A 13,266-nucleotide genomic window follows, 5' to 3' on the forward strand; every position below is an offset into this window, starting at 1 on the left:
ATAATGATGATGAAAACTTGTATTACACAAAACATAAAAACAGTTACTAATTAGCTACATCAGAAATATCTCAATCGTACCTCTTTCTCATGCATTCGGGAGAGTAAATGATCCTCGTGGAGACTGCTAGATTTTCTCAGGCTGAATTTGGGTGTCATCTGTAGAATGAGTATGAGTTATTCAATACTTTTTCAGGCCTGGTTTATCTTTAACCCAAAAGCAAACTTCTAAATTGCCTGAAGTTCATGCCAAAATAATATCAACATTAGAGGGAAAAAAAATGACTTATTCGCTTCCAAGTGATAGGATTAATAAGACTATTACGCTTCACTATGTGGACTTGTGTTACTTTCCATAAATAACTTAATGATTATCTTATTAATAATAAGAAAAGTCCAATGGAATTCTCACCTACCACAGAAAGTGGGATAGGCTTCTGTCTCAGGTATCGAGGATTTTCTATCTGAAAATTTAAAATAAAATAAAGACATTAATTTTTGAGTCTTAATTATTATTTGATAAAATATAGAATTAAGTTGCTATATGAAAATGTTTCCTACCTGTCTTAGTATTTCGTTTGTCTTTTATAATGAGTATTGCATAATACATTTTTAGTGGCCCACTAACAAATGAAATATGAATCACAAACTCCTTCGTGGACACAAATGCACCTTCATGATCCCCTCACAGACTCACAGCCCAGCCCTATCTCCAACACTCCTAACTTCACATCCTGAATGACTTATATTAGCAGAATACGATAGGTCTTCTTATGCCTCTCTACCTCTAAGCATTACTGCGTCTACTCCTCCAACCCCTGTAAACACACACCTATTTGTCTTTCAGGTCTCAATTTAATCACTACACTCCTAGGCAGATTCAATGTATGAATCTTTAAATTTACTTCCATAATAGCAACTAGAATACAAAATTCCTTTGGGACTCCTCCAATATCTACCTCTCATGCTCATCTATCCCCCAACATACCCCATATTCCAAGGACACCAAACAACTTGTTTTACCTTGAAAGCACTGCACGGTACCATATCTGAGTCTTTGCAACCTGTGAGATCATTCTCCCAACTTCTTCACATGGTTAACTTATTCAAGACTCTCAGCTCAGGAATCATTTCCCCCAGGAAATGTAGTTAAGCTCTGATTACTCCTTAGTACCCTCCGGATTTGTTCCCTTTTGTGATCTAACATCTATCTTCTGCAAAAGAGTATGAACTCTGAAAACAGACTATGACTGTGTTGCAACCCATCTACCCCTAGCATCCACCACAGGGCCTGGCAAGTAGTGAGTACCTAACTAAAATTAAGGAAGGAAGGAAGGAAAGAAGAAAGGAAGGAAAGGAGGTAGGGAGGGAGGAAACTGAACCTGATCCCATTCTCTTATTAGTTCCTAAAGTATCCTGTGGGTCTCTCATAGCTCTTATATTTTAAGTGTTTATCAGTATGTCTCCACATTTGTCTTTAAGCACAATGAGTGTAAGGATGATGACTTCTCAATTTGAATTCCTGGTACCTAGCACAATGCCTAACATGTTGTAGAATTTTAATAAACTACTTACTGAATTAATATACTATAGGATAAATTAGAAACACTGATTGTTATCTCATATTTCATTCACAAATGACAATTAAAAATAATTATATAAAATAATAATCTCTTGACATATTAAACTCGTAATTTACTGTTGCAGAAAAATCAGACTGGCGAGAAATTAAGCATCATTCCCTAGAGTTGGAGAACTCAAGTTTATTACACTGGCAGTCCCGGAAGAGCTAGTGCTGTGAAGATCTGGGCCCCAAGTTCAGGAGTAACCTTGCTTTTATAGGGCTCATCCGCACAGTTACAGCTGGCATGAGCCGATTGTTTAATATGTCCTCAGGCAATTACAGAGTGCAGGAGTTGCTATGGGCTATGAGTAGTTACAGAGACAGAACAAGCAAAGGCAATACATCTGTTATCTAGACAGAACAAGCAAAGGGAAGGGTGAGTCTTCAGTTGATCTCGAGGTCACTCTGCCCTTCGGCCTATGCGGCAAGCATGTCTACAGAAGCAGAAGAGCTGATTTGAGTGGAAAATTCCTCTTCATTACTACATGGGTAACCTCAAAATATACAAGAATATAAATATAACACTAACTGTGACGTCAATCTAGGACGGTGGTTCTTACCCTGAAGTATACCACAGCATCAACTGACAAATTTTTTCAAATATATATTACTTGGCTACGCTCCTCCAAAACCTCGCTGTGTTTTCAAAAGCTCCTCAAATGATTAGTATAGTTAATGATCATGGAAGATAAACAATCTATACCCAAATTAACAATACAGTTAAGGATGAATAAACAATCAATTAATCAAAGAATACAGAGGAAAACCAATTAAAAATAGAACTTATTCAAGTTAAAAAAAAAAATAGAAGCCTCTATAACAACAAATAGGATCTGAAGAGTAACTATATTTTAGATTAGGGAAAATTTACAAATTAATTTTTTTCCACCTGAAGTCTGGTTCCTATTAAGCAATGGCAACTGCTTGAATTTAAATTTCTCTCCCAATCCTCCAAAACTCTACGGATCAATGAAGAGAACAAATAAAGATCTCCATGACCCACGCCCACTTCATAAGATGGGGAAAGAGATTACTAAAACCTTCCATTAACATGCAAGTGGCCCAAGAAAGATCACACGTCAACAGAATCAGTTCCAGAGTGGTAGCATGAGAAAAAATGAGGCCATTACCTCAGAGTACCAGCGGTGGTGGAACACAATGTCATCAAATAGTGACCTTCCTGTAGAAGAAGAGAGGCCTAGCATAAGTGGTCAGGATGGGAAAACCCGATGGATCAATGTGCTGGAGACAGGGAAGTCAAGAGAAGGCAGTCTGAGGAGGGAGCCACTTTTGCATTAGAGAAAGGCCCCTTGGAAGGAAGGTTGTCTAACATGAAGGGAAAGAAAAAAGGAACTCGTTATGGAGAAAATAATTAAGTTTTGTCATAAGACATTAAGACTGAAATAAATTGAGAGTGAAACGAAGTTTGTGGATAGTCTCAATTATTGTGAAAATTTCAGTTCTCCTTAAGTAAATTTATCCAAACCAAAATCTCAAAAGGGTATTTGGAAAACTTAGCTCATTATAAAATGTATGTAAATAAATAAAGGGACAAGAATAGAGAAGACATGCCTCAAGAAAAAAATCAAGTAGGGATGACTTACTGAGACAACATAAAACTATAGTAGTAAAGATAAGTCAATGGAACCAACTAGAAAGTACTAGAAACTCTAATATATATGAGAATATGATTCATGAATAATCTAGCATTGCAAATTATTGAGAAAATAAGAATTTGTTCAATAAGTGGAAGAAAATAAGATCAGATCTCTTCCTTGCACCACATATAATAAATGTCTAGTGGATTAAATACTTGTAAAACTATAAAAACTTTCAGAAGACTATTTAGAAGAATGCCTTTATGGCTTCAACTATAAAAACTTTCAGAAGACTACTTAGAAGAATGACTTTACGGCCTCAGAGTAGAGAAGATTTCTTAAACAAAAAACAAAAAAAGCAAAAACAGAAAAGAAATTAATAAATTTGACCACTTTAAGGACTTCTCTCCAAAAAAATATATCATAAAAAGTGTAACGAAACAAGACATAAATTGGCAGGTGAGGTTTGCATAAATGGTTAGTCTCTAAAATGTGTAAAGGTCTTTAAAAGTAAAAGCGTAAAAATAAAAAAACAACATCCTATTAGAAAAAAATGGGGAAAAATGAGACATTTCACTGATGAAGAAATATGAATGGCAAATAAACATGAAAATATGCTCAATCTGTTTAGAAATATGAAAAATGTAAAGTAATACCACCATGAGATGGTAATTTACAGCCATGATTGGCATACATTAAAAATTTAACAATAAAAGTGTTCCAGATGTGGTGCAATACTGGTAGGTGTATTAGTACATTTACTTTGGGAAATATTTATTAAGTAAAAATATAATAAAGTTCACGTAAATATCACACCAGAGAAAGAGGCATTATTTTTTAGCAAATAACACTGTACTATGTATACACAGCTTTTTGAAAAACAGGGGCAACAAATTTCCAGCAGGCAGCAAAGGGCACTCAATAAATATTTATTGTCTGAAGGTATATATATATAAAAGTAAATAACCATTCTCTATTTTTAGAATGGAGAAAACCCAGATTGAAAGTAAGTTCTTCAAAGACACATGCAAATCTGAAAATACATAAAACCTTAATTCATGAAGCAAAATTAAACATAAGGAGGAAAATAAAGGGAGAAACAGAGACTTCTCAAAGATGTTCAAGCTCTAATTAAGTTTAAAATTTTAAACCAAAAGCCAAGAAAACCATTTGTGACTTATTTTTACCCAGCTCTACATTTATAAGCAGGGTACAAAATATTGGTTTAGTTAATTACATGCAGCCTTTGGACTATGCAGAAGTAACTCCTATTTCGTCCTCTACATCTTTAAAAGCCACTAAATACAAATGTTAAAAGACTAGTACTGTTATCCTAAATGTCCTTTCTCAAGTAGACCAAAATAAACTTTATTCTAATATTTAAAAGCAACAATGAACACTGTAAACAAGTATAAATCTTACTGTTATTCATTTATAATATACTGAGTTTGTCTCATAATCATTTTTAATATATAATGAGAATTATTCATGGTAAAGCATATTCTTACGTCTATTGGGGAGAAACAAGCAATCTATTTTCTGATTTTATAACAGCAGCCAGATGTGCTTTGAAGTTAAATGTTCCCACTTTGTAATCCACAAGTAACATGGACTTGGAGCAATCTGTAAACAGTCTTAACATTTACTTTTCTTATGTTCTTTTAGAAAACTATGTGTTCTCTCATAATACCTCAAGGAAGAATACCACAATAAAAAATGTCTAAAAAATTGACACATGAAACATTAAAGTCTAAGAAAACATTAGACAGAAAGCAAATCCAAAAATAATGTTTCAATAGCATGAATAAATCACATGACTGAACATTTATCGTTGAAGAAGCAAACAATCACAATAATAAAATAAATAATTTAAACTAAACATAAATACAGACATCTGAATGCTCTCTAGTGAAAACTAGCTTTTGACATTTTATTTTGTTTAGTTCTTTAGCAGATTTGTTTGTTTGGTTACAAAGGGTTCTGTCAGTTTGTTTCCTCAAATTATTCAGGATTTGGTTAAATTCACCAAATATCCTATTAAAGTACTAATGTTGATCAAATAGAGATAGTCTGTGATTCCAGCAAAATCAGAAAACATTTTATCTGATATTTTAGCTGTCTTAGAGGAAAAAACATTAAGCACTATATTACTTGCAACACAACTAAAATAAATGTTTTTAAGTCATAGCATCACAGAAACTCCCAAAACTGTCTCTATAGCATAAAATAATTTCAATCTTCAATGTTAAATCAATTATGCTTCAAAATAATGTTTTTACACCAATATTTTAGAACTTGAAAAACATTTTTCCACAGAATACTACTACTAATGGAGGCCCAATTATTGGTTTACTCACAACATTTCAATGTTTAATGAGCACAAATAAAATATAAAGACAGAGGCCACTGGCACAAGGAAAAGCAAATAAGGCAAAGGAACAGAATGGAAACACATGTACTGTCACCTGACTTATCAGACAAAAAAACAGTGCATTGTGGCAGGAACAGAATAGTCTTTTCAATAAATGGGAGTGTCACCTGGATATATATATGGACAAAAACAAATCTTAACTCCGTATCTTACAACATATACCAATACCATCTCTAGGTGGGATGCAGATCCAAAGAGAAAAAGTAAAATAATAGAGCTGCTAGAAGAAAACATAGAATATCTTCAGGACCTTAAAATAGTCAAAGATCTTCAAAAATCTTAAATAGGATACAAAATAGCATTAAACATAAGGTGGAAAAATGAGAAAATGAATGCATTAAAATTTTTAAATTTCCATTCATCAAAGACATAAGAGAATGAAAGATAGCAATAAAGTGGAAGAAAATATATATAATACCATATTCCAAAAGGACTCTTAACCAGAATAGACACAAAGCTCTTACACATTAATAAGAAAAAGGCTGACAACCCAACAGAAAAAACGGTAAAGCCTTTGTACCACTTCACTACGAGAGGCTATCCAAACTGTCGATAAACACAATAAAAGGCATCTAACTTCATTAGTCATCAGGAAAATACATGTTAAAATCACACAATGCAATGTCACTAACCACTTTCAAAAGTGGCTACTTTTTAATTAACAAAAAATTCAATGATAATACAAATATTAAAGAGAAAGTCGAGTAACAGAAACTGGCACACACTGCTGATGAGGAAGCAAACTGGCACAATCACTCTAGAAAACTGGCAGTATTCACTCTATCAATTAGCTTTTTGCTGCATCGCGAATCACCTCGAACCTTTGCAGCTTCAAACCACAACCATTTGACTAAGCTCACAATTGTCTAGGTTGGCAGCTTGGGCAGCTCATCTGCTAGAACAGCTTGTCTCAACTGGACTTGCTCATGTGTCTGCTTCACTACGGTGACAGCTGCGCCAGGGTGACTGATTAGAACAGTTCTCAGTAGACCTCAGCGAGAAGGCTGAACAGCCAGGCTTCCCACATTCCTCACAGCGGGAGTGAAAGAGCATCCCCAGCTGCTAGTGGCGAGCAGGTACCCTCTTGCTCTCAATGGGGAGGTTCTCCCTTCCCCGATGGGCCCTGGCCTCCAGGCGGGCTGCCTGTTTGGTGCCGCCTACCCTCCAGAGCGCAGGAAGGATGGGAGGAGATGCACTCCTGCTGACCTCACCTTGCTCCCTCAGCCCACTTCCTGTCCTGAGAGGCTACCTGCATAAATGCCCCACACAACTGGGTCTTGTTCCGTCAGGCTCTGCTCTCTGAGACCTGAGGGGTGTGTCTACTCAAGAGTCCTCGCTGCTAGTTTGCTCCCAGTGGGAGTGAGGCTGCAGTCAGCATGTGGACCCAAGGTGGGAACTGACAGGTGACTGAGATGGAAGGTCCAAGGAAGCCCTCCCTTCTGGCCCCTCACCCCATGGTCAGAAAAAAAGAAAAAAGATTGATATAGAGTTATGCATGAAATATATATAAAATAAAGCAAGAAAGAGTCCCAAAAACTAAAGGTTAAAAAGGTTAGAGCAAGAAAAAAAATAATACAGGAGAAAATTTTAATTGCTAGGTTTAATAAATAAATCTCTACTTGAATTATGTAGTTTTAGAGAAAATATTAACACACTCCGAGTAAAAGAAAGGATATATTTGGGGGGAAAAAACATATTTTCTAACAAAAACTAGAAAATTCAAGTTCCAGAACATCTAAGGCATCAGAATGAAGATGGTGACAGTCATGCTAGCAATATCAAAATGTACCCTTAGTATAGAGCACAAAAATTAACTAGCTGTTAACTTAGAGAAAAAAAAAGTCTGTGGCACATTCGCATACAAACTAAAATCAAAGCAACATCTAAGCTTTTCAATACACTGGATACTTAAATTATTCTACTGTGATCAAGAGATACAGTTCAGCTTGATTAATGCGTATGTGCTATAAATATATAAAACTGCAAGACTTTTATATTTTATACTGTTAGTGCCTTCTTTGAACAATAAAAATGTGAAACAAAACCCCAGGCAGCCCTAGTTTTAAGGCATTACCTCGAAACATTTTAGATGTTTTATTTTAATTTTATTATACAAATGAAAAATTTAATCCTCTGAATAGTCAAATAATTGTGAAAACTACTCTATGTGCTAAGAAATGTACATCGGAAGTTTCCAATGGCTGAGGGCAAAGGCAAATTTAAAAGAACAACCCAGAAATTTGTTTTTCACTTTGATACTGCTTTCTGGCAAAATGATTTGTCTTTTTGAGGGATTTCCTGTGCTCTTCTCCCACGCTGGTAACTTAGGCAACTTCCCCAACACCTTCAAACATGAAAATGTTTCTTCTGACTTACTAGTCCCCACTTGTGATCAATTCTATTTCTCTCTTTCACTAACATACTCCCAAAATGACTAAGGGATTCACAGTGCTTTAAATTCTTATCCATTTCCCGGCCTTCTAATCATGGCCATTGCACAGGCCAGGTGTCCTCACTGCGCCCTCCCCCCTCCTCACTCTGACTCCTCTAAAAGGCTAGAGCTGTTCCAGTCTCTAGGTGCAGCCACCAGCTCTAGCAGTGTGACTATGCAACTTGACTGCAGCCCTCGAGTCTCATGAATCTCCAACCCCTGAACTCCCAATTAATCTTACCTTCTCTTCGAACTCCACCAGTCGAAAATAAAACTTGAAAGCCCTCAAGTAGATTCCCCCGTAGGACAATCAATTAACTGACAGGGAGCCAACATTCGCATTTCCTAGACCCAAACTTTTAGGTGCCCTTCGGTTTGGCCTGCCAATCAGTCACCAAGCATTCTTCACTCTCCTTTCTATCGCTTTCCATGGTCCCGGAAATCATACAAATGTAGAGGTCACTCCGAACACCTCAGAGATGATTGGCTCCCTTTCTCCATTTTCACTCACATCCAGTACAACTCTCATAATGCCACCAAGTCAATTTTCCTAAAGCGCTGCTTTCGTTAAAGGTCATTTCTGGTAGGAAGGGCTTTTTTTAAATAAAATAACGACCCCTAAAGTCAGTGAAGGAGTGAGAAGGAGACAGGCTGCTAGTTGGAAAATAAACTGGTATACGCCTCCTGGACCTAAGAAAGCAACCGAATATGTATGAAAAGACTCTTCTAAGAAATTTTATTGCAGTATTATATTAACAACAAATTGAGAGCAATCTAAACTTCCAAAAATGGCAGAATGCTTAAATAAGTTATGGACCATCTCTCTGAAAGAAAAATTAGTGCTACCATTAAGATTCATTTGGTTCAAATTTTAAAATAAATTTAAAATAGCACATATTTAAATATACCGCCAATTGTTTAAATATTAATTTTACAAATACATACAGGAAAAAAAGAAGAGAAATATGCCTATAACAAAATGTTAACACAACTCTCAGTATTAAGATCCTAACAGCATTCATTCCTCTGAGTTTCTGTATTTTTCAAATACCTAATTACAAATTATTTTTATACTAACATCGTGTGATAAAACTTATTTTACATCTCTTTCCATTTCCTCAAAGCATTTAACAGCCTATATGTAAAGTGGAATGTGCAAGGAAAAAAAATAAACCCCCAAGGCTCACTATTGCCTAAAATTTTAAAGCTCAACTTCTCAGTTTAGCATTCAAAGCTCCCATATAATCTAGCCTGATAACTCTGCCCGCTACTGCCCGACATAGACCCAAAGACCAGTCATGGCAGCTCACTTATGCCACACCTTTCTTCAGGCCTCGTTCTGCCTTGAATTCCCTCCCCTCCCCTCCCCCTACCCAAGCACATCCATGCCCCCCAGGCTTTGTACCTAAAGACTGTTTTGCAAGATGGTGGCTCACGCATGAAGTCTGAGATTTTTTTCTTACCCTAATGACCTACCTTCTCCAACTCCTCCCTTCTTTCCCCTCTACCTCAGTATTCTACTTTCTATATAACTCATTTTGCAATTTTATCAAATACTATCTTAAATTATTATTTAACTACTGATGTGTATATCTCTTGTTTTATGAAGAAAGTCAGCTTGTCAAGGTCAGGGATTGCTCCATGCTTCTTTGGAATATTATTTCTCCTCCCTGTACTCAAAGTCCTTCTCACTGCTCGCTCAGTACTAAATGTCTAACATCCAATAACATTCGCTCAATACAATTAAATCAGTTCAGATATTTTCCAAATACAATGTTTCTGCCACGTCAATATACATACATAAAACAAATACTTTCTTTACCCCAAGATTCCAACTATTAAGGCGAGCTTCAATGTCGCTGTCATCCAAAGAAAGAGCAGATTTTTTCAAATTAATGCCCTGAAATACAAAAGAAAAAAAGGAAGAAGGGATGGGGGGAAGAAAGGAGGAGGTAAGAAATAAAAGGGAAAAGGAGGGGAAAAAAAAGAGAGAAGGAAGAAGGGAATAAGGAAGGGAAGTAAGGAAGGTGGGAAAAGAGAGAGAGAGAAGAAAAAGACGAGAAAAGAAAGGAAAGGCAGACAAAATATACGTCATTCAGAGTAATAAGAGTTTTGTGCACTTTTTTGGTAATGCTATATTGCCCTCAGAGGGAAAGATTATGTTACAACTGAGCTAGTTCTCAATTCTAAGTAATGACTGTTTATTAAAACTGCTTAGGGCTATGAGATGACTTTGCAATGTATTCACACAGTAACTATATTTCAAAAAAAAAAAAAAAAACCATCAAAAGAATATTTTAAAAATTAATCCAGACTATTCTCTTTAAGTTCTTTTACAAAAAGTTTTAATTGTGGTATACCACAGTAGCTTTAAAGGGGGATGGGGGAACATTCGAAAAGATGAATTATTTACTCTCGTTCAAATTAGTTAACAGGAAAGTTTGTGCTGATGTCCAAGAAGCTCTTTGTTCTTAAATTAATTCTCATTCATACGCTGAATATAAAGAGAAATAAGCTTTAAATTCACATCATGAAAACACGATTATGGTGATTCTTTACTTTAAAAAAAAAATAAATTCCATGCTTTGCCCCCTCCCATATAATTTATTATATTACACATTTATCACCAGATTAAAATCATATCTAAGGACAGCCTAAGATCTGTGCTCAGAAATGAACAACGGTCTGAAAGCTCCAAAAACTTAGAAAGGTAAGTCTGTGTAAAATAATAATGTATATTCTACAGTACAGCCAAAAAAAATATTTTGAAATTGTTTGTTGGTACAGCATTTTCACACTTTTAGAAAACCTCATTACCCACATATAAATATATTTACCTATATGGTCATTTAAATTATCTGAAGTGAGGAAAACTACACTAAAATGTTCTTCATATTTTATGGAGTCTCCAAATTTCTCCTGAACAAAATGTTTATTAGACGTGCTATATTAAATCCATTTTTGCTTCACTGTTGGTCCTCCACTTTTTTGCATTTTTTGGTGAATAAGAATGTCTTAGGAAATGTACCTGCCTTTTTATTTTGAGTAAATATGATTGATAATAAACCCATAAATATTTCAAACCTTTATATTAAAATATTTTGAAAGTTCCAAACTAAAGAAAATGCAAGACATTTAGAGTGGTATACGCTAAAACAGTCGTGCATTACCCATGATCTTCCTGTAACTAAAAGTCTTGTAACCCAAGACAAGCCAGAGTTATTATGCAAGAAAGACCACAGTAGGCAAGCAAAGTCCTTCTCTTTACAAAGCTAATGAGCTGCTCAAGCAAATGAGCCATAATCATCAGTATCTTGTTCAACCCAAATCTATGTTCAGCAATTAGATGCAAGAGAGGTGTTCATATTTCAAGATATAAATAGTTCACGTTCATCATAAAGACAGTGTTTCCTATTTCACTACAAGCTAATCCCAATTTCTTAAGTTTATGACAACTGGGTGTCTAATCATTTTTATACATATACTGGGTAAAAGAGGAAAAAAATAACTAAAAAACAAAGTTTTCGAAAGTTATTCTCCGAATATGCACAGGAAAAATAATTGATTAACATGTTGCCTCGAAATTACTCAGAAAGTAGAAGGAACGCTGTGGAATACATCAAATAGACCATTTCTTTGACACCAGGATGTTCATCCAAACTTTCAGATTTTAGTAACTGTTTTTAAGTAATCATTGGAATTTCGACAATATGAAACTAAAAATCTGTGGAATTATTTTAAAACAAAAAACAAACAAAAGTAGAATCTGATCTTACACAATGCTTGGGGGTAATATCTTGTCCATCTTCTCTGTAGGCTGGACTCACCGAATGTGATCTCGTTTGGAGCTTCGCGGTGTACTGTTCCCTACTGATAGACCAAAACAGTAACAATCAGAATTCAGGGAATTCAGAGGACACAGAAGTATTCGAATGTAGGATCACCAGTTTTTTTTCTTTCAGAAATAAGATGATTTATTAACAATGATATGTTAACAATGATGTGACAGTAGCAAAAAATATATATAAATAATAACAACTTGTATTTTTCACGTTTCTTGCACTTAAATAAAATGTCACCTAAATGCTACGTACTTGCTTACAAACAAATGCTATTTTAAAATGGGACTATAATAAACTACACATATTTAAATTTTTTCTCCTCCTTTCCCCTTTTCCTAAGTGTAGGAAGAGAAAAAAAAATGAAAGCATATGTTCTCAGAGAAGATAAATGTTTTAAAAAGGTTAGCCAGTTTTGTTGGATTCGCATTCCACATCAAGATAAAGCCTTGAATTATTCTGAAACCTTATCAGAAACCACAGATAAATCAGTCCTAAATTTTAAAATGTGCCATGTTAATTCAGGTAAAATGTGATGAGTACAACACAAGCAGAAAAACAGTTTTAAGCTTCCAAATGAATTCGAGCAAAAAGACTTTTCTCCAATATAAAACTCAGTATCAAAATATCATTCTCAATATTCTACCAGAGCCTGGAGTCTCTCATGTATTTTTATTCAATCTACTTCAATGAAAATTCCATAAGTAAAATATCTATTTTCTGAACAGTTGTGTCAAGATGTAAAATGGAAACTAATCATTAAATAATAAATTAAAGTCACTAACTTTCAACCACAAGCCACATCAGGACTTCCTTCACAAATTGTGAGCCACACTAAGTATTTCCAAAAGACAAAACAGTAATTCGAAAAGACAAGATTAAAACGAACGTGTTTTTTGGTAGTGATATGGACAGAATAACATTCCTCAGACTAGTTACTAAATAATTTAGGCTGTCTCGAAAGGTTGTTTTAAAGAGAGCTATGGATTTTTTTATACCCCTACTCGATATCCCAGATTGCCAAATACTTAAAAACAAATGAGAAAAATAGATAAAGTAATGTTGAGGGAATAAACTCATCAGGCAATGTGCTAGGGCTGATAAGCATTTAAATAAAACTCAGTATGTGGGAAGAGGCAACCTGATATACTCATAGCAAGCAGTGGCCTGTTCTTCTTTAAGAATAGATTAAGCACTCATAAAAAGAGCTATACTTAAAAATTGAAAAATGCTTAAATATTAAAAGTAATTATTCTCATAGAAAATATTAATAAAAAAAGAAGGCTGAAACATTTATCGATGTATTTCGCAGGGTGCATACATAAAACAACACATTCTTTTAAC

General features: G+C 34.9%; 1 protein-coding gene across 6 annotated transcripts in view; it reads right to left on the reverse strand.

Moving 5' to 3' along the window:
• The window catches only part of CEP112 (centrosomal protein 112), a 328,322-nt gene that overhangs the window by 289,739 nt on the left and 25,317 nt on the right, over window positions 1-13,266 (reverse strand). For 5 of the 6 annotated variants that reach the window (XM_015589807.2, XM_006912420.3, XM_015589806.2 and 2 more), the window contains exons 5-8: window positions 11,860-11,953; window positions 9,906-9,983; window positions 416-463; window positions 81-158 (exon numbers count right to left, since the gene is read on the reverse strand). In XM_015589807.2, coding sequence (XP_015445293.1) covers window positions 81-158; window positions 416-463; window positions 9,906-9,983; window positions 11,860-11,953 — 298 coding nt within the window. The remainder of the gene's footprint in view (window positions 1-80; window positions 159-415; window positions 464-9,905; window positions 9,984-11,859; window positions 11,954-13,266) is intronic. The other variant, XM_015589808.2, reaches the window with a different exon arrangement.

The sequence above is a fragment of the Pteropus alecto genome, unplaced genomic scaffold, assembly GCF_000325575.1.
Source record: "Pteropus alecto unplaced genomic scaffold, ASM32557v1 scaffold134, whole genome shotgun sequence".
In the NCBI taxonomy this organism is placed as follows: domain Eukaryota; kingdom Metazoa; phylum Chordata; class Mammalia; order Chiroptera; family Pteropodidae; genus Pteropus; species Pteropus alecto.